The sequence below is a fragment of the Xenopus tropicalis genome, chromosome 2 (genome assembly GCF_000004195.4).
Source record: "Xenopus tropicalis strain Nigerian chromosome 2, UCB_Xtro_10.0, whole genome shotgun sequence".
Classification (NCBI taxonomy): domain Eukaryota; kingdom Metazoa; phylum Chordata; class Amphibia; order Anura; family Pipidae; genus Xenopus; species Xenopus tropicalis.
Genome location: NC_030678.2, coordinates 97,975,576 through 98,001,857, shown reverse-complemented (window position 1 = coordinate 98,001,857; position 26,282 = coordinate 97,975,576). Strand labels below are relative to the sequence as shown.

General features: G+C 39.0%; 2 protein-coding genes across 10 annotated transcripts; both read left to right on the top strand.

Moving 5' to 3' along the window:
* Positions 1–119: 119 nt before the first annotated feature.
* vkorc1l1 (vitamin K epoxide reductase complex subunit 1 like 1) lies at positions 120–24,775 on the top strand. The gene is given in 3 exon segments (NM_001016769.3): positions 120–315; positions 17,990–18,099; positions 22,647–24,775. Coding segments are annotated over 3 exon segments (528 nt in total). The 5' UTR covers positions 120–124; the 3' UTR covers positions 22,874–24,775.
* Positions 10,624–16,425, top strand: LOC101731022 (lamina-associated polypeptide 2, isoforms alpha/zeta). 9 transcript variants are annotated; one of them, XR_004221328.1, is made up of 4 exons: positions 10,624–11,080; positions 11,176–15,080; positions 15,170–15,359; positions 15,689–16,425. XR_004221328.1 is itself a non-coding variant. In XM_031896966.1 (3 exons), exons 2-3 carry the CDS (start codon positions 12,687–12,689, stop codon positions 15,707–15,709), a joined length of 2,694 nt encoding a protein of 897 aa, XP_031752826.1. In that variant the 5' UTR covers positions 10,624–11,080; positions 11,176–12,686; the 3' UTR covers positions 15,710–16,425. The 9 variants fall into 9 exon arrangements, 5 of the variants coding, with proteins under 5 accessions (XP_031752826.1, XP_031752827.1, XP_031752828.1 ...); XR_004221331.1 differs by lacking the exon at positions 15,689–16,425 and having other exon boundaries at positions 15,007–15,080; positions 15,196–15,664; XR_004221330.1 differs by lacking the exon at positions 15,689–16,425 and having other exon boundaries at positions 15,007–15,080; positions 15,170–15,662.
* Positions 24,776–26,282: the final 1,507 nt, after the last annotated feature.

Below are 26,282 nucleotides of genomic sequence, written 5' to 3'. Positions count from 1 at the left end.
CGTTGTGGGGGCTCGCCCGCATGGCGCCCCGCCCTTCCCTTGCTCCATACGTCACTGGTGCAGGCGGTGTGCGCGCCGTGATTGTGTTGCTCGCGCGCGAGGTTAGAGTAGGCCGGGGGTTAAGATGGCGGCGCCCGTCATGAGAGTGTCTGTGCCGCGGTGGGAGAGTGGGGCCCGGTACGCAGTGTGTGTCTTAGGGATTGTGCTGTCCATCTACGCTTTCCACGTGGAGAGGGAAAAGGAGAGGGACCCTGGGTACAAGGCCATATGCGATTTCAACGAGTGGGTTCACTGCTCCACCGTTTTGTCGTCCAGGTATTGGGCACACAGGCTTTGTTGGGCACCGCCTGTTCGGTATGAACTTTACGCAGGCTTTGTCAATGGGAAAATCTGTCGGTGGTTACACACGTGTGAAGAGTGTCATCTGTCTGTCAGGGAGCTTCCTTATTCTTCAAAAATACCCCTCTTCCACTCCAATTCATTGCATACTAGGAAGCATCGCTAAGGGTTACGTGTATGAGAGCACAGCAAGCAAATGCCTCATAGGGCGTACATCAAGTAATAGTGCTGGAACCATCCCTGGGTGTGGGAGGGCTCAGTGCAATACTTTTGCTGGTCATTATGAAGGTACCTAACATCATGGTGTATGGGCTGGGTTCACCTGGTTATTATAGAGGCAGCTGGGGCATGGTTTTGTTGCTGCTCCAGTGCATGGAGGTAGTACCTGTGCCATCACTCTGCCTTTTGTTTCAGAGTGAGCACTATACTAAATTGTAAGACCCTAGTGCATAGGGAGGAAGTCTTTGCCTCTTGCTCTTTCAGTGACTTTGGTGGTCTGATGTATAATCTTGCTGCATCACAGTGCCAGGAACATTGGTGGTGTATAGTGTGTGCCAGAGTTCTGGCAGTAAATAGTCGGCTTACTGTACAGTACTGTTGGCCATGCCTCAATGCATATGAGAAAAGCCTGTTTATATCTCTGACTACATAGGTAACTAGAACACTGCTGTGTAATTGTTATTTTATTACTATAAATGGAGTATAAATACTATTTGTGCTGCAAATGAGTCTTGTTGCCAGAGATCTGCTATTGGGCTTTTAGCATGTAGGTATATTGTTTTTGCTACCCATGTTCATGCCAGGTTGCGTTATGAATGCTTACAGAGATTGCTGGCAAGTCCGGGGGTTGCTATTGAGAGCAGCGAGTGCTGTCTTTCATTCAGTCTGTTTATTTTCCAGCTCTTGTCTTTTGGCTTGCCACGACACATGATATATTGTATGATATGAGAATACTACAACTCTGATTTAAGTGTGTGTTTTGGGAGTGTAAAAGTTATTGTCACTTATGCTAGCCTTTTTTTTTTTTAATGCATTGAAGCACGCTGCATTTTTTCTGAGACACTTTGCAAAAGCCAGATGAAACCTGTAGATACACAGGGTAACAGTCTAATGTCATAATCTGCATTCCAGCTGATTCAACACTGCGCTGTCTCCTACAGCAGGATAGCATTTAGTGTCGAGTGCTTGGTGACTGGCTCGTAATGTGACTTGGCTTTAAAGTGGCCACACCCCCTCCTTGCTGGTTAGAGAAGCAGAGACCAGATTCCTACTGTACTTACTGCAACAGATGTAGACTGTGCTGACCTAATTAAAACTGTCTTCATAGTGCAAGCTGGGGAATTATCTATACAGGAACCCCTGAGATAAACTTTAATTGTTGTCTGGAAAATCATTTTGGACTACTTTACAGTGGAGTCTTTTTTTTTTTTTTGTTTTAGGTTAAGGTTATAACTGTGCTTTCTTGTATGTTACATATTGTTTCTTTTTGTTCTTGAATAGGAAAGTATGTTCAAATGGTTACGTTTGATTTTTTTTTTTTTTTTTCCACTTTCTCGCACAGTCTTTGTCATGATTTATGGCTGAGATTCTGTGTGTCGGTAGCAGAATATTCAGACCACAAATGTCCCAGTTCCTATCTGAAACCCATAACTTACATTTCTGCATGAATGCTTGACATGTAACACAACTCTAATTAATAACCTCTGAAACCAAAGGCCATTTTCATTCTGTAAAAATGATTTTTATATTTTCTTAAAAGAGGCACTGATTTAAGCAACAAATACTATATGTCTGGTGACTTGATTGGCATGGCACATGTGCAGAATGCATGGGGCTGGCAAGGAAGCCCAGTGGGGGGAAATACAGTTAGCATGTTACGTCTACCAAATGAAATACACATTCAGCTTAAAGTTACAGAGGAGCAGGGTGCGGGTTGCATCCACTGCTCCAACATCAAACACATGCATAATGAGCAATCGGCTCATTTGGGGCTGTTTTTATTATTTTTTTTTTAGAAAGCAAAAAAAAAAAAAACCTATTTTTTTCATCTTTGGTAAGGTCCCCATACACGAGGCGATTTCACGAGGACGATAATGTTGGGTCGATTAGTGGGCCAACGATCGTTCGCACACCATCAACTATACGATAACTTAACGATAGTATCGGATCGTTCAGGAATCGGTCGTTTGACAGTAAAAAATCGACCCGTGTATGGGGGCCTTTAGACAACTCTCTATTTTCACAGTTGTGTGAAGTTGCACTTACAGTGCGGGAAAAGTATTTAACCCGTTTTTCTCAGTAAATATATTTCTAATGGGGCTATTGTCCATAAATTATGTGTAATAGTTGAATGACACAGGGAATAAGTATTGAACACGCTTACTGAAATGTATTTAATAGTAGAAAAGCTTTTTTTTTTTTTTTTTTGGTAATGACTGCTTCAAGGCACCTTCTGTATGGAGAAACTAGTCACATGCATTGCTCAGGTGTGATTTTGGCCCTTTCTTCCACACAAACTCTCAAATGTTGTAGGTTCCAAGGGCCTCTTCTGTGAACTCTGATCTTCTATTTTTTCCATAGATTTTCTGTTGGATTGAAGTTGGGTGATTGACTGGGCTTAATTTTCTTTCTCTAAAACCAATTGAGAGTATCCTTGGCTGTGTGTTTGGGATCATTGTCTTGCTGAAATGTCCATCCTTGTTTTATTTACATCCTGATATATGGCAGCAGAATCTTATCAAGAATGTCTCTGTAAATGTCTCCATTCATCCTTCCTTCAATTATGTGAAGTCTGCCACACCATGATGTTCCCACCTCCAAATGTCACTATTGGTATGGTGTTTTTGGGGTGTGTGTGTAATTTCTCCTCCAAGCATGGTGTGTGTAATGACATCCAAAGAGTTATATTTTGGTCTCATCTGACCAGACTATATTCTCCCAGAATTTCTCAGAATTTCGTTGGCTTGTCCAAATGTTGTGGAGGAAACGTTAAATGAGCTTCAACATGCTTTTTTTTTCAGCAGTGCAGTCTTGCGCAGAGAGTGTGCATAGAGGCCATGTCAGTTGAGTGCATTTCTTATTGTTCTCTTTGATACAACTGTACCTGCTAATTCAAGGTCTTTCTGAAGCTCTCTGTGAGTGATACTTGGCTCTTGGACAACTCTTCTAATTATTCTATTGACTCATCTGTCCGTTATCTTGCGAGGAGTACCTGGTCATGGCCAGTTTAGGGTAAAATGATGTCTTTCCGGGTTATGGCCCTAACGTTGTTTACTGAAACACTTCGAAGCTTAGAAATACATCTGTAACCATTGGCATCAGTATGTTTTGCAACAATAAGGTTGCGAAGGTCTTGAGAGAGCTCTTTGCTTTTACCAATCATGAGATATTTTTTGTGTGATACTTTGGTAATGAGAAACCTTTTTGTAGGCCATCAATTAGGACTAAACCAGCTGATTTAAATCTCCAATGATAGAGGGTAGGATTGCTTTCTAAATACTGACAGATTTCAGTAGATTTATTGGATTTCCATGACTTTTTGCACCTCCTTTTTTTCGTGTGTTCAATACTTATTTTTCCGCTGTCTTATTCAATACTTATTTTCTCCGCTGCTTTCTGAAGCTAAAGCTGTACATAGGCTGACAGCTGCCAATTCAACTCCTCCAGATGTGTTAGCAGCCTATTGGCCAATTTATAGGGTCAAGAAGACAGCCTGCTGGACATATAACAGGCAGGTTTACAAATCCCATGGGGCCTTGATGTGTTTCTATCTACTGGTGTGCAGAGACTTTTATTATGATCCAGTTTTTGGCCCAGGGGGCTGAACACATCAGTCTGATTTGGCCTACCATCTGGTTGGCCAAATCAAGAAAAGTTCTGCTTTTATATGGGTAGCTTTAGTCCACTTATTATCAGCTTGTGCCCTGAGTGCGTTTCTAAGAAATATTTTTTTCTATTCTGCGTATACTATTTTTTTATTTCTTGTAGTTGTTTGGAAATTTCTTTTCACTAACTTCATATACTAAACTTTTAGTCTGTTTCATCTTCATGCCTCATCATTTGACCAAAGTCTCTTAAGTTCAAAGGTGTCTGATGTTGGAGAGAACGTGGCACTTGGAAACAGGCTGCTGTAGGGTTTATCTGTTTTGTAGGCTTTATATGTGTGAGTACAGCTGAGTCATAACATGTGGGGGATAAATAAAATTTGTGTCAGCAGTCTGAAGTACATTTACATCTTGTGATACCTTTTTTATGTAGTGGTACCCACAATTCTTTTATACTGTCTTTTTCTTGTCATATGTGCCTTGGTACCTATGGAGTTTTATGTTATATTTTGTAACTTTTTTTATTCTGTTATTTATTACTGAGGCACTGCCATTTGAGTATAGGTAGGACTGGTTCAAGCAGGGAATTCCTCAACTTCATAGCTCTCACAGTAAAAAATTATTTTCGAATATTTCGATGGAATGGGTGCCCTTGTGTTAGTTGGAAGGACCTACTGGTAAATAAAGCATTAGCGAGACTATTATATGATTCCCTTTTATAGTTATCATATTACCCCTTAAGTGCCTCTTCTCCAGTGTAAACATCCCTAACTTGGCCAGTCTTTTTTTCATACTAAGACCAGCTTAGTTGCCCTTTTCTGTGTTCCCTCTAACTCAATAATATCCAGTTTGAGCACTGGATACCAAACCTGCACAGCATATTCTAAATGGGCCCTTACCAGCACTCTGTAAAGTAGAAGAATAATCCCCCTCCTCCTGCAAATCTTTGCCCATTTTAATACAGCTCACCCTTGCCTCTGCTGATTGACATTGCTTGCTACAGCCAATTTTAATATCTACAAGGACTCCAAGGTCCTTCTCCATTATGGATTTGCCAAGTGTAGTCCCATTAAGGTTATAAGTGGCTTGCATATTTTTACATCCCTGGTGCAAGACCTTAAATTTATCCACATTAAATCCACATTAAATCTCATCTGCCATTTTGCTGCCCTGATTGCCAGTTTGTCAAGATCCTGCTGCACAAATTATGTACGCTTTGAAAGCGTAGATTTATGTTGAATTTCCCGCTTGTAAAAAATCAAATTAGTAAAATATAGCTAATGTGTTAAACCAAAATGTAGAAACAGACAGCCGATCAAGTTGGCTATAATAAGCACAACCTGGCCGCTGAAATCAATTTGATAAATAAAGTATAATATGTGAGTAAATAAATAAGTACCAAACAATTAGTTCGACTCGGGTGTAGAGACCCCGAGTCAGTCGCTTAAGGTCTGGATATGATCAACCGGTGACATAAAGACAAAGAAATCAACGAATGCTCACCAAATTTTTGTGGTGGTCCGGGTGCTTGTAGCCCCGAACCCGCAGCTGTAAGGAGATTTCTTCAAATTTTCAAAAGGACAACAAGCATTCCGGACTCTGAGGGATCTTGTAAAAAACTCAAACTTTATTCCATCATGTTTAAAAACAAAGGCCTGACGCGTTTCGTGCGTTCGGGGCACTTAATCATGGCCTATGATTAAGTGCCCCGAACGCACGAAACGCGTCAGGCCTTTGTTTTTAAACATGATGGAATAAAGTTTGAGTTTTTTACAAGATCCCTCAGAGTCCGGAATGCTTGTTGTCCTTTTGAAAATTTGAAGATCCTGCTGCAAGCATGCCACATCCTGGATGCAATTGATTGGGTTGAAGAGTTTTGTGTTGTCTGTGAGCACTGATACATTATTTATAATATCCTCCCCTAATTCGTTAAAGTTAAACAAAAGTGGACCCAGTACAGAACCCTGTGGGACCCCACTAAGAACCTTACTCCAAGTAAAGAATGTACCATTAACAACCACCTCTGTACCCAATCCTTTAGCCAGTTTCCTTTCCAACAGACTTTAGAAGGCAGTCGTTCGTGGGGCACGGTATTGAATGCCTTGGCAAAATCGAAATAGATCACATCTCTGCACCCCCACTCTCCAGCTTCTTACTAACCTCATCAAAGAAAGCAATCAAATTGGTCTAACATGACCTATCCTTCATAAAGCCATGACAGAACTTAATTTTGTATGTGATCCCTTAACAAACCTTCAAATAACTTGCGCACCATGGATGTCAACTTACTGGCCAATAATTGCCAGGCTGAGATTGTAATCCCTTTTTAAATATGAGAATGGCATCAGCTTTTCTCCAGTCCATAGGTACCATACCAGATGAAAGCGAGTCTGAGAATATCAGAAACAGAGTCCATTGTAGAACTGAACCTAGCTCTCCCAGTACCCGACAGCTTTGTTCACATTAATCTTGAGTCAACCTTTATGCACCATATTCTGCATCAACCACTGATTAGAATGAGCTGAGGCACCATTGCAGCTATTGGCTGGGTCTTGGCTCTCTGGCTTCTTTACTATATAAACTGAAGAAAAGTACTGGTTTAGCACATTTGCATTTTTTGTATCCGTTGTAACCATATTGTTGCCATAATTTAATGGGGCCCCACTCTTAGCCTGCATCTTTTTACTATTAATATACTTAAAAAAAACTTTTTGGGGTTAGTTTTAGCCTCTTTTGCGCTCCTAATTTTCCGCCTTTCCGCACATGTTTTACAACACTTGTTATAGTGTTTATATTTATTAAATGCCGATTTTGTCTGACTTGTATTTCGTAAATGACTTCCTTGTTTTCCCTTTTAAGCTTCATTACCTTTGAGATGAGCCACATACGGTGATTCTTTATGCTTCTACATTTACTTCTTAAGGGAATAAATTGAGAACAGAAATTATTTAATATAATTTTTTAATGCCAACCTGTAGGAGGCTCTCTTTGGAGTAAAACTGTGTTTCTGTGCTTCCAAAACATGCCTCCAAGCCAAATTAGATTTAATAAGGGGGACCTACTTTTGGGCCACTGGGAGCAACATAAAATGGGGTTGGTAAGCAACATGTTGCACATGAACTACCGGTGGGGATCGCTGGTATGGTGTTCTTAGACAATTCACACTTACGTGATTGCCCTTCCAAAAACTGGGCTGTCCGGGTCAAAGCCAGAGAGGTGGCAACGGTAACCGAAGTACATATGATGACAGTCACACCGTATGCTACTATATATCTTAAACTAAGGTTATTATATTTATGTTCCATATGTTGGTAGTCTATGCCAGTAAATCCAGTAAGATGCAATAGCACTAATAGATGACAGTGTCAGTTTAGACCATATATATTCAATTTAATTTAACTTGGCATCAATAGTGTATATGTATCCCACAAAACAATATGTAGTGTGGTAAGTTCTATACAAGTCTGACTTGTATAGAGGAAAAACCCAACAACAGTACAATAATGAAAGCTAAAAGCAGTGTACAGGAAATGAGCATCTTTTCTACTGCATAGTCAAAAATGCCCCTAAAAGTAATTTCACCAGGAAAGTATACATATTTGGAAAGTACACATTCTGATGAATCTAAAATGGTTAAATATGACTTTATATTCCAAAATAACGATGCAAACTTTCAGTAAATACAGAAGTGTTTATGAAGTTATGGAAGATGATCTCAAAGCTTCTAGTTTACTGCATTTTCACTTGCCATTATGCACAAACATCATAAATATGAAGTATAGGGGTTTTCTGAACATTTTGAGCCCAATATGGAAAGGATTACAAAAGTGTGTGGCATATGACATGTGAAACTTTACTGCAGTCTAACTTAAACTTAGCAGATTTTTGAACTTTCTAAAAATCATCTCAAAGCTTGTACATTACTGCATCACAAACTTGATGAGTAACAATGTCTTCATACTCCAAATTATCGAACGGCAAATATAATTTAAAGTTAGCACTTTTCCCCACGTGTCCTTAGGTACCAACAGGATGTCAAAAGTTCTCTGAGATGGCATATGGCATATAGATGCACCAAAATGAAAATATCACTTTAACAATTTTACGGGCAATAAGAAGTAATCAAGAACAATGCAGAAAGTGATATAAATACCAGGAAAAATAACTCCATTAGATCAAAGCAATAAAAAAAAAAAACTATAGGAAGTTGGATTGATGCAAAATCCCAGCAAATTAATAAAAACAGCTCTCCTGATCTAGAACATAAGGCCTTCAGGAAGAAGAAAAAGTATAATTGTGGGTGGTAATGAATTGTTAGTCACCTACATATATTATAAGATTATAATTATCTGACACACCAGGCTGGTGCTCCTGTTTGTTTAAAATTGCACTGGTCCTGGGTACATCTATATGAGCACTTCAGAGCAATCTTCTGCATCCTCCTTTTTCTCTCAGGCCCCTTTCATGCACAGATGCGCAGTACAAGAATTAGACACTTGACATTCACCAGGGAATCTGGCAGAAGGAAATGCTAATGTCCACTGGTAGTTTATGGCCAGTTCTGACTTCACTAGTATGACATTTTCCTCCCTGAAGCATGCTGCTAAAATGTGCAGCTTACGTTCTCCTACTGATAAATATGGGCTAACCTCCATTTGAAATCCTAGCTGACATGAGTTGTGAGTGGGTCCACAACAACAACATATATCCTGACTGATATTTATAAAAAAAAAAAAAAAAAATATTAGTGTACAAAGGGGTACATTGAGCAGTCCCATAATGCCTGCACAGGCTCCTACCTCAATGTGGTAAGAAGAAAGAGCGGTACAATCACTGGGGGGTTAACAGAAAGCTGGATTAGCCATCCTCTTCCTGTTCTTTTTGATATTCTCACAATCCTGGGCCGGCACGTGTAGTAGAGTGAAAAAGCTGTGGGTTTTTTTTTGGTTGAAGTTTTGGCTTTTCACTCTACTGCGCGTGCACAAGCAGCGCAAAGGCAAAGGAAGAAAATTGCTCACTCATGTACCCTGGGCCTAAGCAATTTTCTGCTAACATGAGCACTGACCTTTCCTTCCCCTTGAACCTGAGGCAAAAAGTCCCAATTTGGCTCACAAACTGTATGGCAAAATCTGCAAAGGGTTGTTAGATTTACAGATTTTTCAGTTAGGCTGATTGATTAGTTATCATCTTTCAAGTTTGTTTTTAATGTTACCACTTCCAATTGCAGCGGTATGGGAGGTTTCTTTTGACTGTCACTGACCTGAAGCGGAAGAATTGTAATTTGTATTTTATTGAGGTAATGTGAAAGTTTGAAGGAGGAAAGTTTGTAGAACAATTTGGGAATTTTACATGCTATAATTGCAGTAGACTTTATAAATTTTTAGACTCCAGTCATAATAGCACAGGCATACCTTGTTACTTTGTATTAGTGTATGGAGCTTAAGTCATTTTTAAAACCAAGTAATGTATATGATCCAAGGAGTCGTTTTTGTGCATTTCCACAGATACTTAGCCTGCTGTTGCAACACCTTCCATGCTTGCTTATCACATTGTCTTTTGTGATTTGTTAAATTGTTCTCCATTAGCCCTGAAATGTTTTTTTTTTAGGGTTTTGGCTTTCACAAAATATTGGCTGGAACATGGTGTTGGCAATACTACTTCTTCTAAAGACAATTTGGCCACCATGTTGTAAATGGCATTCCATAAAAGCAAAGGGAGGAAATAAAGAGTAGCTGTAGCTTGTGCAAAAACAAAACATAAAAAAGTAAATAAATATAAATTTATAAACTGAGCAGATTTGCACCTAAGCAGTAACCCATGGCAACCATCAAATCAGATTTGTACTTTTAAAACCCACGCACTGGTTGGTTGCTATAGGTTACTGCCCATGGGCAAGTTTGCCCACTGTTTATAACTGAGCCCCAGTGACTCGAAGAGGGACATAACACGCAAAAGCAAACAGTTAAGGATCGGAAACAAATTAAAGGTGGCCACACACGTTACAATAACAATCTTTCCTGCAACTACTGGTCGTCTGATTCAGTCCTGGCACTTTAAAGCCAATTTAAAAAAAAAAAAAAGTTAAGACACTGTGTAAAATATAATAAAAACAATGGAAGGATTTGTGTTTAAATAATATATGTATATATATATATATATATATATATATATATATATATATATATATATATATATATATATTAGTACAAAGACAACATATTGAATGTTACAGTTGAGAAATATTATTTTCTAAGAATATATATTTTTGACCTGGCCCCGTGTTGCTGGCACCTAATTAAAAAAAAATATTTTTCAGAAACCAATAAAATTTCCCTCACGTCCCTTGGCAGCACTTACTAGAGAGAGATGACATCCACCTGGTAGGAAAACACCACACCCCCCAATTAATTACACCACCCCCTCATCTCCTATAAGTTCCTCTGTTCCCCTCTAGCCCTCAGTGTTTTTTCCTACCCAAGGGATTACACCATATTTTTTTTTTTTGTTGTTTTGTTGTCCTTAAAAATACCTGGGCGCTCTTCAGATGATTAGCCTCCAGAAATGTGTATGACCAGGGCGCCTTACAAATGTTTGTGCCCCCTGTGTGGTGGTGGACTTACCCTTACACATTCCCTGTAAAAATCAGGGCTGTAACCAGGTCGCCTATCAGATGATTGTGCCTCCTGTGTGTTGTAGCTGGCGGCCGCTGCGCTCCTCCGTGTTCGGCAGGGGGGGCGCGATGTGATGACGTCATCAGCGGCGCCGGTGGAACGCATGCAGGCGTTGGAACGCAGACGCGCGTCATATCCGGGGAAAGGAATGCCTTTTAAGCCAGCAAGCATGGCGGGTTGTTGCCGCTCCCAGGGGTACTGCTGGTGGCCCGTGCTGGTCCCGTGCATAGCGTTCCAACTCTGCCAGTAAGTAAGCATCCATAGATGCCTTTCTTTTCCTTAAAGCTGCATTTTTTTGTTCTGCTTGTGATATGGGGCCGTTTGTGTTTATGTTGTTTCAGCAATGGCTGACACTGCTTTAGAAAAGGAAAAGGGAAAAACAAAAGAGAAGGCTAAAACTAAAGAAAATTTATCTGAATCTCCTAAGGGGAAGAAAGAGATAAAGAAACCAGTCTCCATATCTTGTTTTGGATGTGATATAAAATTTAACCCTGTGGAAGGTGAAAAATTATGCAGTACATGTAAAGGGAAACTTAAAAACCCTGTCAGTTCCCCAGAAGGGGCTGAAGGACTAGTGTCCTGGATGAAAGGAGCTATGATGCAGGCTTTTGAGTCTTTTAAGCAACAAAAGCCAAATAAATTTATGAGGATTTTTCATCTGATACATCATTTGGGGAAGGTACCTCAAAGTTAAAATATGAACCTGAGTCAGAGGAAGGAGAAATTTCAGAATCTGAAGATTTTTTTCCTGTTGATGATATAGGGGCCCTAATTGCAGCAGTCAGAGATACAATGGGGTTAGAAGAGTCTTCTGAGCCCCCTAAAAAATCAAGTAAATTGTTTGCAAACATAAGTAAGCGTAAACCATCTTTTCCAGTGGATGAAGCTATTAAGAACAAAATTAAAAGTCAGTGGTCTGTATTAGATAAGAAATGGGCCCCGCAAAAGAAGTTTTATTCTCTTTTTCCCTTTGAGGTTGAGGATACAAAATTTTGGGATGTACCTCCAAAATTGGATCCTCCGGTAGCCCAAACTATCAAGAGAACAACTTTACCGTTAGAAGACAGTACTGGTCTCAAGGATGCTATGGATAGAAAGGCGGAGGGGGCCCTAAGGAAAACCTATTTGGCAGCAGCAGCAGGTTTCAAGCCGGCAATAGCGGCGGCTTCAGTGGCAAGATCCCTTAAGGTCTGGATCCTGCAACTAGAGAAAGCTTTAAAGAAAGGAGTACCAAGAGAAAATCTTTTAGCAGATTTGCCTATGGTGATCTCGGCCTCTGATTTTTTGACTGAAGCTGCTTTATCTTCAGTGGATATATTGGCTAAAACTACAGCATTTGCTACCTCAGCTAGAAGGGCTCTATGGCTTAAGCCCTGGGTGGCAGATATAGCCTCCAAAAACCGCCTGCTTAATCTTCCATTTGAGGGAGAAAAACTTTTTGGATCCCAGCTGGAACTTCTAGTGGAAAAGAAGTCTGATGATAAGGTGAGAAGCTTACCTCAAGACAAGAGACCATACAAGCGACCTTCCTTTCGGGGTTTCAGAACCTCTTACAAATATAGACAGGACTGGAGGAGTGGAAAAACATCAGGGGATAGAAATTATACCCAATCTAGAGGAAGACCCTCAAGAGGAAGGGGCCGTCCATATTTCAATCAAAAACCTTTCTCAGCATGACGCCTTGCCAGTTGGAGGAAGATTGAAGGGGTTCATTCAGGAATGGGAAAAAATCACCTCAGACGAATGGGTGTTACAAATAATAGACCTAGGATATTCAATAGAATTCTATGGTCTTCCTCCAACAAGATTTATAGAAACTTGCTTACCAAAACAAAGGGTTGCAAAACAAGCCATGGAATTAGCAATCCAAGAATTCAAAGAAATGAAAGTATTGATTCAGGTACCCCAAAAAGAAAAATTCAGCGGGGTCTACTCCCCAATCTTCCTTGTACCAAAACCGAACGGGGAATACAGAACCATCATAGATCTAAGATATTTAAATCAATTCATATTCAAGAAAAAGTTCAAAATGGAATCAATAAGATCCACCCTGTTAGCGCTTCGCAAAGGGGATGTGATGTGCACTTTAGACCTAAAAGACGCCTACCTTCATATTCCCATAAGGAAATGTCACCAAAAATTCTTAAGGGTAGCCATAAAGGGACCTGCAGGAACAGAACACCTTCAATTCACAGCCCTGCCGTTTGGAATATCGAGTACACCCAGAGTCTTTACAAAGGTAATGGTAGTAGTCGCAGCATACTTAAGAACTCAAGGTATTGCTATTATTCCTTATCTGGACGATTGTCTACTAAAAGCAGAGACCGATTTAGTGTTGCAAAGAAATCTATTCAAAACAATAGAAGTTTTTTCAGTCATTGGGCTGGTTAATAAATTGGGGAAAATCCAATCTAAATCCTGCAAAAGAGATAAAATTTTTGGGAATGGTGTGGAACACACAAGAAGGAAGAATTTTCCTCCCTCCAGAAAAAAGGTTAAAAATCAGAGACAGAGTGCACAAGTTTCAAAACAGGAAATTCTCTTCAATAAAGCAAGGTCTAGAAATCTTGGGTCTTTTTTCAGCAGTATTAGAAGCAGTTCCATGGGGACGTGCCCATATGAAAGATCTGCAAAGATATATAAACTCAGTTTGGGATCATCAAAAGGCATCGCTCAGAAGGAAACTTTATGTTCCACCGGAAATAAAGAAATCTCTCAATTGGTGGTTACACCCAAGGAACCTTTCAAAAGGTTCAGCCCTATTTCCAGTTCCTCCCCTAGTCATCACAACAGACGCAAGTGGCAAAGGTTGGGGAGCACATTTAGGAAATCTGGTAGAGCAGGGAAGCTGGGAAAAAGGTATTGCTCATCAGGCAGCAAACTCCTTAGAGTTGGAAGCAGTATGGAGAGCCCTGCTTGCCTTCAAAACTATTGTAAAAGACCAAAATGTTCTAATACATACAGACAATGTGGCAACAGCCTACTACATAAATCACCAAGGAGGTTCCAGAAGCAAAGACCTGGGAATGAGAGTCAAAAAGATCATGTGCTGGGGAGAAAAAAATCTAAAAAGTATACTAGCACGCCATATTTCGGGGCACAGCAATATCAGAGCAGACTTTTTAAGTCGCAGGTTGATACTTCCCGGAGAGTGGAGTTTAGATCCAGAAACATTTCTTCAGATCTGCAAGGTTTGGGGTTCTCCAGTAATAGACCTCATGGCCTCAAAGTACAATGCAAAGCATCAAAGATTCTTTTCCCTTACAGCAGGCCAAGGCGAGGAAGCAGTGGATGCACTAGCCCAATCATGGGATTTCAGCCTAGCATATATCTTTCCACCTATCCCTATGTTAGCAAGAGTGATCAAGAAAGTTGCACTTTGCTCAACAGAAGTGATTCTAATAGCTCCTGCCTGGCCCAGAAGGAGTTGGTACTCCAGCCTCCTCCAACTTTCTGTCAGTCCTCCTTGGCCACTTCCAGTGAAGGAAAATCTCTTACACCAGGGACCAATTTTTCATCCAAACCCTGCAGCTCTTCAGCTCACAGCATGGAGACTGAAAGGGATGTTATGAGAGCACAAGGGATATCTGCACCAGTCATTGAAGTCCTGTTGCAGAGCAGGAAAGAAATTACAAATAAAATTTATCAAAGAATTTGGTCTCGTTTCAGGAAGTGGTGCTCAGATAAGAAACTAACTCCAGAAGACGTTCCAGTGTCAATCATTTTAGATTTTCTACATGATGGCTTTAGGAAAAAATTAGCTCCAAATACACTTAAGGTGCACATTGCGGCCATATCAGCTTTCAAGAACATATCCTTAGCGGAGCATCCATTGATCAAAAGATTTGTCAAGGCTGTTCAAAATATTAGACCTAAGACAAATAACCTAACTTCAAATTGGGACTTAGACATTGTGTTAAGAGCCTTACAAAATGTTCCCTTTGAACCCTTGGAAGAAGCTTCCCTGTATCATCTTTCCATTAAAACAGTATTTTTAGTGGCAGTTTGTTCAGCCAGACGCATAGGAGAACTGCAAGCTTTATCATGTAAAGATTCGTGTCTACAGGTTTTTCCAGACAGGGTCATCCTCAAAGCAGATCCCTTGTTTAGACCTAAAGTCTCATCTAATTTTCATAGAAACTTTGAAGTCATTCTTCCAGTTTTTTTTGCAGAACCAAAAAATAAAGTGGAGGAAAAGCTACACTTGCTGGATGCCAGAAGATGTGTTTTGTTCTATTTAAACAAGGTAAAACCTTTTCGTGTATCTCATAACCTTTTCATTTCCTTTTGGGGAAAGAACAAGGGGAAACGTGCCTCAAAATCTTCCATTTCCAGATGGATAAAACAGGCAATTTCCTTAGCCTATTCTGCTTCAGGGAAATCAGTACCTCCAAACCTCAAGGCTCATTCTACCAGAGCAGTGTCAGCCTCACAGGCAGAAGTTGGAGGCGTGTCAGTGGACCAGATATGTAGAACAGCTTCGTGGGCAAGTTTCAGAACATTTGCAGAGCATTACCGACTGAACGTAGGTACCCCTGGGGAAGTGGCGTTCGCAAATACGGTGCTTTATTCAATTTGTAAAAATACCCCCCCTTGACGTACTGCTACTCAACTCTCTCTAGTAAGTGCTGCCAAGGGACGTGAGGGAAATAACGGATTTATACTTACGTAAATTCCTTTTCCCTCAGTCCCGTAGGCAGCACAATATCCCTCCCTTACAGTAAATATTCTATCAGCATTGTGTATGTGTCTTATTGCTTGAGAAAATCACTGAGGGCTAGAGGGGAACAGAGGAACTTATAGGAGATGAGGGGGTGGAGTAATTAATTGGGGGGTGTGGTGTTTTCCTACCAGGTGGATGTCATCTCTCTCTAGTAAGTGCTGCCTTCGGGACTGAGGGAAAAGGAATTTACGTAAGTATAAATCCGTTATTTCTCTATTTCAACATCTGACATGTTGTCTTTCTATTATTTAATATAGCATTTAAATCATTTGCATAGCATCCCATTCTCACTTTATTTATATTTTACAGTGTCTTTTTTTCGAAACAGGCTTGTGTAACACAGTGATAACCACTGTAAACTGCAGCACTTATATTTTTTTATTTGTGTCTGTATATTACCCACCCAATTAGATTGTAAGCTCTACAGGGCAGGTATTGCCTTTATGTTGTGTTTTTAGCACTTGGCATCTTTAATGTATCTCTACTGTATTTGTATTATTGTATTAAACCCTTTTAGTTCTATGAAATTATTGTTCTGCTGTACAGTTGTCTGTGCATAAGTAGTTCTTCATAAATAAAAAATACATTTACATAGCCTGTTAAAGTCAAGGGAAAGCAGACCTCAAAAGCAGTAACTATGCAGTTCATATTATTGTTTGTTGGGTTTGGCATTTGTTCCTTAGGAGAGTTTTAACTGAATTTTTATCTGAGAAAATTGCTGTTCAATGGACCACTTTTGTGAGATCGTGGAGTAGAGTTTTCCTATCATAACAATTTATCAAAGCAACAATTTGAAGTTGGGTTAAAGGAGAAGGAAAGGCTAGTAAAGAGTTAATCTCAAGCTGCAGGCATACATTCAGTTGTCTCAATAGTGTCCTTAAAGGAACAGTAACACCAAAAAATCAAAGATCTTTAAAGTAAATTATAGTAGACTTTCTGAAGTAAACACACAACTTTTACCAGTGCAGGGCAGCAGCACATTATATTTTAGTTACTTTTATACACTTTCATTTTTTGGTGTTACTGTTCCTTTAAGTCTCCCCATATTTCACCTATTCAGATGATCAGAAGCCAAACTGGAAGAAAAAAAGCTAAGCTGTGTAAAGAAAGTCCCCATAATGCCTCACTCCCACACAGACATCCAGACCAGTGTACATGCTCAGTTAGTAAGACTATGGGGCTGATTTACTTACCCACGAACGGGTCGAAATGAGTCCGATTGCGTTTTTTTCGTAATGATCGGTATTTTGCGATTTTTTCGTATGTTTTGCGGATTCTTTACGAATTTTTCGTTACCAATACAAATTTTGCGTAAAAACGCGAGTTTTTCGTAGCCATTACGAAAGTTGCGTAAAATCTGGCGATTTTTCGTAGCGTTAAAACTTGCGCAAAAAGTTGCGCTTTTTTCGTAGCGTTAAAACTTACGCGAAACTTTGCACCTTTTAAGTTTTAACGCTACGAAAAATGCGCAACTTTTCGCGTAAGTTTTAACGCTACGAAAAATGCGCAACTTTTTACGCAACTTTCGTAATGGATACGAAAAACTCGCGTTTTTACGCAAAAATCGTATTGGTAACGAAAAATTCGTAAAGAATCCGAAAAAATCGCAAAATGTTCGTTTTCAAGTCGGAACTTTTCCAATTCGGGTCGGATTCGTGGGTTAGTAAATCAGCCCCTATGAGTTATCTTCCTGCTGATTGGCTCAGATCCACATTCCTAAGGGGGGTGGGGTGAGTTCTTAGCATTCTTGAGGGAGGGGGGAGCAGGAAAGAGCAGAGAACAGAAAGCTGCGTGTCTGTGGTACAGGAATTACAGACACAAGAAATCTTTTTTCAGAGAAGTCAGTGCAGAGTTTCTGTGAGTGCTTATGGCTGTATTTATATAGACCTTTCTGATAAAGCTTACTTAGTTTTTACCTTTCCTTCTCTTTAAGTTTTTACTGTTCATTTTTAAAATCAGACTCAAAGATGAATATTAATTGATATAAACCCTGTTAATGTTAGTGGTAAAATTATATTTTGGTGGAATGCGGCCTAAAGATCTGCCCAGTGTATTTCTTTTGTAAACAATTGTAAAGTGATGTAAATGACCAGAAACTGTTTTTAAGATATATGTGAATCTGATTTTAGATAATTTTCTGATGTAAAAGGACATTTTATTCCACCCTAGTTTTCTTATTTATTAAATAGTTTTTCTTTTTTGGTATCTTTAATTTAAAGAATTGTAATTGAGTTCTGCTAGCATATGTATAATATTTCATTTGCATCTTTCTGCACCTTTAAAACTGAATAGGTCTGTCAGCTTGTTATATCCAGTGAGTCTGGGATGTAGACTTTTACCTCTTACTATGACTAAATAACCTGGCCCCATTGATGCTGCCGCTAGCGTAGATCATGTGAGGTTGCTCACTGATTTTTTTTCTGTTTTTGCAGATGGGGTCGGGGATTTGGAATGTTGGGTTCCATCTTTGGAAAAGACAGTTTATTAAACCAGCCAAACAGTGTCTTTGGACTCGTTTTTTATTTACTGCAGATGCTTCTCGGTAAGTACTTTGCAAAATGACCATATAACTTTTGCATGCCAGAGCAACTAAAGGGCTCCAATCCAGCCAGATTATATGTAATCTGTTCTGGGATCTGAAGAATGACAGACTTGATTATCAGGCTATATGTATTTATGAATTAGTGTTGCCATTATGTGATGATAGGGTGAAGTGACCCAATTGATTTTTCTCAAAGTAGTCTTAAGTGGCGCTCAATCGAAACCAACAGTGCATTTGGAAAATGCATTTTCAAAGGACCTCACCAAAAAATGCATTCTTTAGCACAATTTACCATGTGTTGTGACTTCTAATTCTAAATTACTGCCAACAGCTTGTTTGGTAAAAGTAGACATCCCAAAATATAACTTATCTTAAATAATTACCTTTTACAGCTTATTAACAGGCAGGCTGGGTACTCAAGAGGCCTGTAACCCATGACAGTGCACAGGCATGTAACATGCTCTGAAGGGCAGCATGTTGTTAATGCACATGTACTGCCTGGCAGAGTTTGTAACTCACCTGGGATGTGTGGAACCAAGTACCCAGACTGCCAGTAAGGAAGTGAACATAGGGCTGGGTCAGTGCAGAGAAGTCTATAAAAAGTATAACATATTTCTGCCTTCCCTTTTTACTAAAAATGTACAAATCACCACTCACAAATAAACTGTAAAACAAAATGACCCCCCTAAAACATTATCAAATACATACAAATCAGTAAAAAAAAAAAAAAAAGCAGTCGGTGACAAAAACAGTCACCATTCAAACAAGCCGTTTTGGAGGGCACACCACAATTGCTAAAGCAAAAATAGCGTCCTTTAAAACAGAAAAGAAAGGGTGCAATTAGAATCTGTTCCCCAAGCCCCACATAGGGGCAAACAGAATATTAATCCAAATTAATCAATTACTCAATGCACACCTACTAGCCACAAAAAAGGCAGCAAATGGTATGTTTAACACACAGGTATCCATTATCCAGAATGCGCAGGACCTGGGGTTTTTCGGATAAGGGGTCTTTCCGTAATTCGTATCTCCTACCTTATGTATGCTAAATAAATTATTTAAACAGTAATTAAACCCAATAGGATTGTTTTGACTCTAATAAGATTAATTATATATTAGTTGGGATCAAGTACAAGGTACTGTTTTATTATTACAGAGAAAAAGGAAACCATTTTTAAAAATGTGAATTATTTGATTCAAATGGAGTCTATGGGAGATGGGCTTTCTGTAATTCGGAAATTTCTGTGTAATAGGTTTCTGGATAAGGGGTCCGAACAGTTTTGAGCTAGGTATTAAACGCTATGTGTATGGATCTCATTTGTTAAAAAAAATATTCCCTAATCAGTCTGGTTTCAATTATCAGCACTTTATTATCAGCGTGCTAAAAAATAACAACATATTCTGCAGCGCTGTACAATATTTGGGTGAACACACTGAACCTATTTGATAAAAAGTACAAAATGGCCAATAATCTGCAGGTAGCATTGAATGACTAGACCTGGGCAAACTTTGTATCTTTGCACCTTTTTTTTCATTACATCTGAAGTACCATAAGAGGTACTATTTTCATCTGTAGGGATATATGTGTTGACGGGTTTAGTAGAGTTTCTTTGTACTTTCCATACTACTTATTCACACAAGGATCTTTTTTTATGGCTCCTTTTTTTATACTAAGGCAATAGGGGTTTATTTCAGACTCTGGATCCTATTGAGTCTTATTACTTGAATGCTGGACAAATGTAATCTTCTCTTTCAATAACTATTGCCTGCAATTGTTTGCTCTTGGAGGGTATTTGGAATGGATTGTTAAATAAAGCTGGCCATACACGCACCGATACTATTGTACGAAACCTCGTTTTGTACAATATTCGGTGCGTGTATGGCATGTCTGCTGATATTGGTCGACTCGCCGATTGGCCAGGTTAGAAAATTTTGATCGGGCGCCATAGAAGGCGCCTGACCAAAATCTGCCGTCAGGGCTGAATCGGCAGAAGGAGGTAGAAATCCTATTGTTTCTACCTCTTTATCTGCTGTTTCAGGCCTGACGGTGTGTGGTGGATCTGGCGATCTCGTCAGATCGCCACATGTATGGCCAGCTTAACAGAGGTGCTGTTAATCAAAAATATTTTTACACATTGTATTTCTCCTACATGAGATTTGTCCATTTGTCATGAAAAAAATATTGTTTTTAATTAGTTATTGATGTTCTTGCTGACATGTACAACAGTAGTCATTTTGCTAATATGTCCTTTTAAAGGTTATCCAGCTGAGAACCTGGATACTTGCTGATTCCTATTGATTTCGAGGGATGCACCGAATCCACTTGGATTTGGCAAAACCCCAAATCCTTAGTGAAAGATTCAGGCGAATACTGAACTGAATCTGTGTGCAAATTAGGGTACGGAAAGGTTAAACATCTGCACTTGCGGCGAAAATATTCAACTTCCATGTTTACATGACAAAGTTATGTGATTTTAAGGATTCCGATTTGGTTTGGCCAGGAGCATGAATTCAGCTGAATCCAAATTTTGCCAAAAAAGGCTGACTCCCAGACCGAATCTTTCAGTGTATCCGTATTGATTTCCCTTTCCAGTTTTGGCATAGTCCTTACAACTATATGCACAGGTTTTTCCTCACTTCCTCTTTATCTGGAACTGTATTATGTGGACATGAAAAAGTCTGCCTGCTAGTCTACTTGCTGGTTCCTCTTTAACTTACATTGTGATTCCACCCATTGGCTTCTAAAAAAGGCTATTGATGTTGATTTGGGGGCACTATGATGTAAACTGTTAATTCTTATTGGGACAGACAAGTTAGGTTGCAGATCAAGTCTGTCCAAGTGTTCACAACAAAACATTAGCACGTCCAAGCACCTGCTTAATTGCTCACCAAAAGAACAAGTAAACTTTGCCCTGTGTGCAAATAAATCTTTGTATCATGTTACATATACTTATCACCTTAATGACTGACTGTTTTCCAGTAAAATTGTCTGTTGAAATGTTAGGGCTCTGGCACACGGGGAGATTAGTCGCCCGCAACTAATCTCCCCGAATTGCCATCCCACCAGCAAAAATGTAAGTCACCGGTGCAGAAATCGCGCTGCCATCCCACCAGCGACTTACATTTTCGCCAGTGGGATGGCAACTGATGGCAACTCGGGGAGATTAGTCGCCCGCGAACAGGGAGATTTGTCTCGGGCGACTAATCTCCCCGTGTGCCAGAGCCCTCTTCTGCAGGTAAAATACTAAAATTGTGTAAAAAAAAAAAAAAAAAAAAAAAAAAAAAAAAAAAAAAGCGCAATTTTGCAATACAGCATTTTGTTGTAAGAAAAAACAGGTAAAAAAAAAAAAAACACCATCTGTCACTGCCCTAATGCTACTGCCACACGTGTTGGATTCTTTGCCTGCGGATAAACGCAGATTGAGAATTTGCCCCTTCTCTCCTAAAAGTGCGAATTATCAGCCTGTGTATAAATGCAGGCTATGAATGGCTCCTGATGCAATGGCTCAGTGTGGCAGTAGCCTGAGGGTTGTGCCCTCTTTATAGTGTTTATTATGGCCTTCTACTACCGCATGCGTGCATGCAGGGATGAGAGTTGCATCTGCCTGTAACTGTGCAAATGATATGGATTTTAGCCACAAGACTCTATAACATGCTTTTTTAGCTGTAATCAGTCATGTGCACTGTGTTTGGGTAAGTATATAGGTAAGTAGGACATAGCCAGGCCAGGTTGTATAAAACCTGGCCAACTACATCAGTCATCCCTGCTCTGGGGGTTTTACCCTTGATTAGATGTATAATGAAGCAGTAGAATTATTAATGAATCCGATAAAAGTGAGTGTAGGACTAGCCAAACCATGGATTGGCCCTAAGGATGGATGCCACGGCCCTAAGAGGTAATACTGTGTGACAGTGTTGCAGCTGCCGTTGCCTTAAAGCGCACCTCTAATTGCAACACTTTTTCCCCACCAGAGGTGTGGGCTGCCACAGGTATTATTACTATAATTAGTAGTTTTAATTATTTAAAAATTAATTACAGTTTTTCTTGTAGGCATACTGATCTGGAAAACTAGACATCTCCACGATCCACTGAGTCTTGTTAATGATGTAGTATATATGCTTGACTATATTTCACTTTTGAAAATGAATGAACTGGCAACTCATACATCAATTTAATATACAGAGACAGTCTTTTTCACTAAAATTGACTATAAAAATACAACAATTCGAGACATTTTGCAAAAAGAGTATTATGCCATTTTGTTTTTACAACTCATGAATACTTTTCTTCTTTTCTCATCTGTCTCTCATCACTTTTACATGCATGCTTCTCTGACTCATTCATTTTCTCTCATCTGTTCAAATATTTAATTTGAAAGAATTTAGTACCTTATACTGACACTTTTCTCTTTTAAAAGAAGCTGCACATGTTGGAGCTACATTCTTCTATGCAAAGAACTAGTATAAGTTATTTCTGCTGTTCATTCCTTTTATAAATGAACATTGTTAGAGTGCATAATGAACTCTCCTCCTCTGCTTTTTTCCAGGTATGACCGTGAGCGCTGTAGCAGCCCTAGTACTTATGACATCATCCATTGTGTCAGTAGTGGGGTCCGTGTACCTGGCATACATCCTGTACTTTGTGCTAAAGGACTTCTGTGTTATCTGTGTCACCACTTACTTGCTGAACTTTATTCTCCTTATCATCAACTACAAACGACTAGTTTACTTGAATGAAGCCTGGAAAAGGCAACTGCAGGATAAACAAGAATAAGATGCCTATTGAACTGAATAACTTCTGGAAGACACTGCTTCCTTAACTTTATTTTGCAGTACATTTTTATTGGTTTGGGACAGTTTTCAGGACAAAGAACAATCTTAAACTTTTTTTTTTTAATTTTGTTTGACTGAACGGGCCCTGGATGTTTGTGTATATTTGCTACGGCACCTTTCACTTGAATCGGACAGGTGCAGGAGTGATGGTAATTTAAATTAACAATTGACAAGCTTTAATTGTTCTTACCAATGTGTTCTTTTTGAAAGACACATTACTGATCTTGCCAACATTTGCTGGCAAATGCTCCTTCCTATTTCAACTCTCCCTGTTATGTATGTTTGTGTGTCAAACCCTTAATGGGCTTATGTTTGTGGGTGGGGAACACTTCATCCTGTGAATCACTTATATTATTGAAATACTAATCAGATCCTTGTTTTTCTGGTACTTCACTGGCTTCAAAGAAAAGTTGCAAATAATATAAATTACATTTCCATTCAAGTAAGGTAAGCCTTGCATTGTCCTTTATGGCCTGCCTTGGCTCACCTTGGCAGGCTAAGTAAATCGGTGGAGGTGGTGGTGGTGGTAAGATGCTTGAAAAATAAATGAAAGCTAATCCTTCAAATGAAAATATCCATGCCTTAGACTGCAGCAGGTCCTAATTGCTCTTTTGGATTTGGTCTCTTCTTATTCCTTGAGTCCATTTTAGTTTTTCAGTACAACTAATCCTATTCTGCGGCCATATTGCTTGCCCCCAAGTGCTCTACTTGCTGTTCCCAGTTTTGAACCACTGTTATTTTTAAAGTAATGTTCTAACAATTTCAGGGCATTGATTGGAAGAAACAATTTTATGATTTTATCAAAATCAAATTGCTTGTTCCTTTTGTACCAATTTTTATATATCTGTTTTTCTTTTTAAATGTTGTTTGCCAGCTGTCTAATTTGTTAATTACATGGAAGTGATCCCAAAAAAAGAAAGTTGCGAAGGCTTTGGTTTACAAGATGCTTTCATGGTTTGAACATATAAACATCTATTGCAGATATTTATATACACCCTTGAGTTTTTTTGATGTATGTTTTATTTTTTCTGTATTTCCCTGATGAATGTAGTACTGACTGAGTCTAAGGTTTTAGCATTTTATAGGCAGTAATTGTCTCTCTGGCAGTCTGGCCCCAAGCTACCTTATCATTCCTAATACTTTCCCATTGTGCCAAAAATCCCTTACAAAAAGCATGTGGCCTGGCAGTATGTGGAAATTGCATGGTCAGGGGTGTATGTAGCTAGTAAACAGAGCACTTTACTTTTCCATAGCAAGAAAAACTTACTTGGTTATTTCACATCCTGTATAGATAGGTAATAGAAATCTCTGCCAGCATAGCTATTCCTCAGCAGCAAGCAAGTACAAATGCAGGAAAATCCAAACCTTTATTTTAAAAACATTTGCTGAAAATTAGCACGTAAATCTAGTACCCAGAATCCCTATCTTAAGTCTTACATTTTGCATATTGTTTTTATTAAAGCAAAACTATACCCCCAGAATAAATACCTAACCAAGAGATATTTATTAAAAGAATCTTAACAAATTGGAATATATGTATAATATCAATAAATATTGCCAATTTATAGCTTTTCCCACCATTTAGTGATGGGCTGTGTGCTCCCTCAGAGATCACATGACCACAAATAATGCAGCTCTAACTGTAACAGGAAGAAGTGTGAAAGTAAAAGACATAGTTCTGTCAATTTATTTGCTGATGTAAATTCCTATGTGTGCTTTTGGTTTGTTTGCGTACCCTATTAATTGTATGAGAGAATAAAATGGCAATTTTAGGATTATCCAATGGTACATACTGTCATACTGCACATACTTTCTATTTTTATGAAAATAGTTTATTGAAGCAGTGTTTTACATATTGGCTGTTATGCAATATATTTTTGTAGAGACCTGCAGTGTTTATTTCCATTCAACAAATAGGGGTTATGTTATATCTATAGATGAGAGGAACTGCTGAGTTTCGCTGAAAAATTTGCGAAACGGCGAAAAATTTAGCGTAACGCATTGAAGCCTAATAGACCTGCCCCTGCCCAGATATTCCTATCTGGTAATCCGAGTACCCAAAGCCAGTCATGTTTGAACTAGTTAGACAGGCAGTATCAAATTAAACCTATACCCGATTTTTGATACCGCAGGTATAACAAGTATGTGTTCTAGGGTGATAAATGTGTGTGTTTGTTATAGTGACCTCCACATCACCTATGATATGAGTAGTCCCTCTTGATGTGAACTGTAGGTAACGCCTACATGGGCTTGCACATGTGTAATTCCAGACCTTAGTGAGCAGAGGCCTGTTAAATATCGGTTTCTGGTACTTGCAGAATGATTTATTGGAATACCTTGGCCTGCTTTATTAACACTTACAGCTCTGTATCATAACATGACGTGTGTGTTTTTTTGTTTTTTATGCGTGGCAAATTTTGTAAAACGTGTAGTAGCTCCATAGTCTCCATATATATCTGCAACAAAGTGGGCTTATTGTGCTACGCTAGATATAAATTGAGCCTTTTTGAACTTTTCTTTCAGTAGAAAGGAATGCAGCTGGCTCTCTGCAAAGAACCAGTTCTTATATTTTAAAATTTAAATAAAAGGACAAATAATAAATCAAATACATTTTTAAAAAAGACAGTATATTAAAGTGGCATGTTTTGCTCTAGTAATCAAATAAGCTCACTTAGCGTTTGACTCTATTTAGCTTCTGACTTCATTTTCTAATTAAATCTCATAACTGATGACAGGTATGGAATCCTATATCTGGAAATGTGTTATCCACATAGAAAGTACCTTATACTGGATGATAACTATGCTGTTTAAATTCATTTTGGATTTGGACCACAGGTCCTAATCATTCCAGATAATAGATCCCATACTTGTACTGGTGTTTTGTTTGCATTCCAGCTGTCATCCTTTTGCACCTTAATACTTTGTAACTCTGAAGCGTGGCTGACATTTACTTACCAAAAGGAGCTATAATGCTGTAATTCCAGCTACAGGCTGGCAAGCTTTCTTTATGTGCAACCAAGAAGTCACGTGGCAGCTATAATGGGTATGGGAAAGTTTATAACACATTGTTGCATTACTTATTCATCACTCAACTCTGTAGGCAGCCCTACTGTGCCTGTATTTGAGCAGGGTCAAAACAGCATCTGGGCTATCAAGTATGGTAAGGCAAGATGATGATAGTGACATTTTCTGTCCATGTTTCCCAACCTACATCTCTTTAAGTTGAATATTAAAAAAACTCTCCCACCAGCTGCTTATATTTAAAGGGAAACTTTCCTTGTTATATATACAGTGAAAATAAAGTAGATGATGACTGTGTTACAACTTTAACATTTTCTTAAAATCTAGTG

Coding starts and splice junctions, on each gene's coding strand:
- LOC101731022 (XM_031896966.1), top strand. CDS start 12,687: ATGGAATTAGCAATCCAAGAATTCAAAGAAATGAAAGTATTGATTCAG. Junction 15,360..15,688: donor CAGAGCATTACCGACTGAAC/GTAGGTACCCCT, acceptor TTTTCCTACCAG/GTGGATGTCATCTCTCTCTA.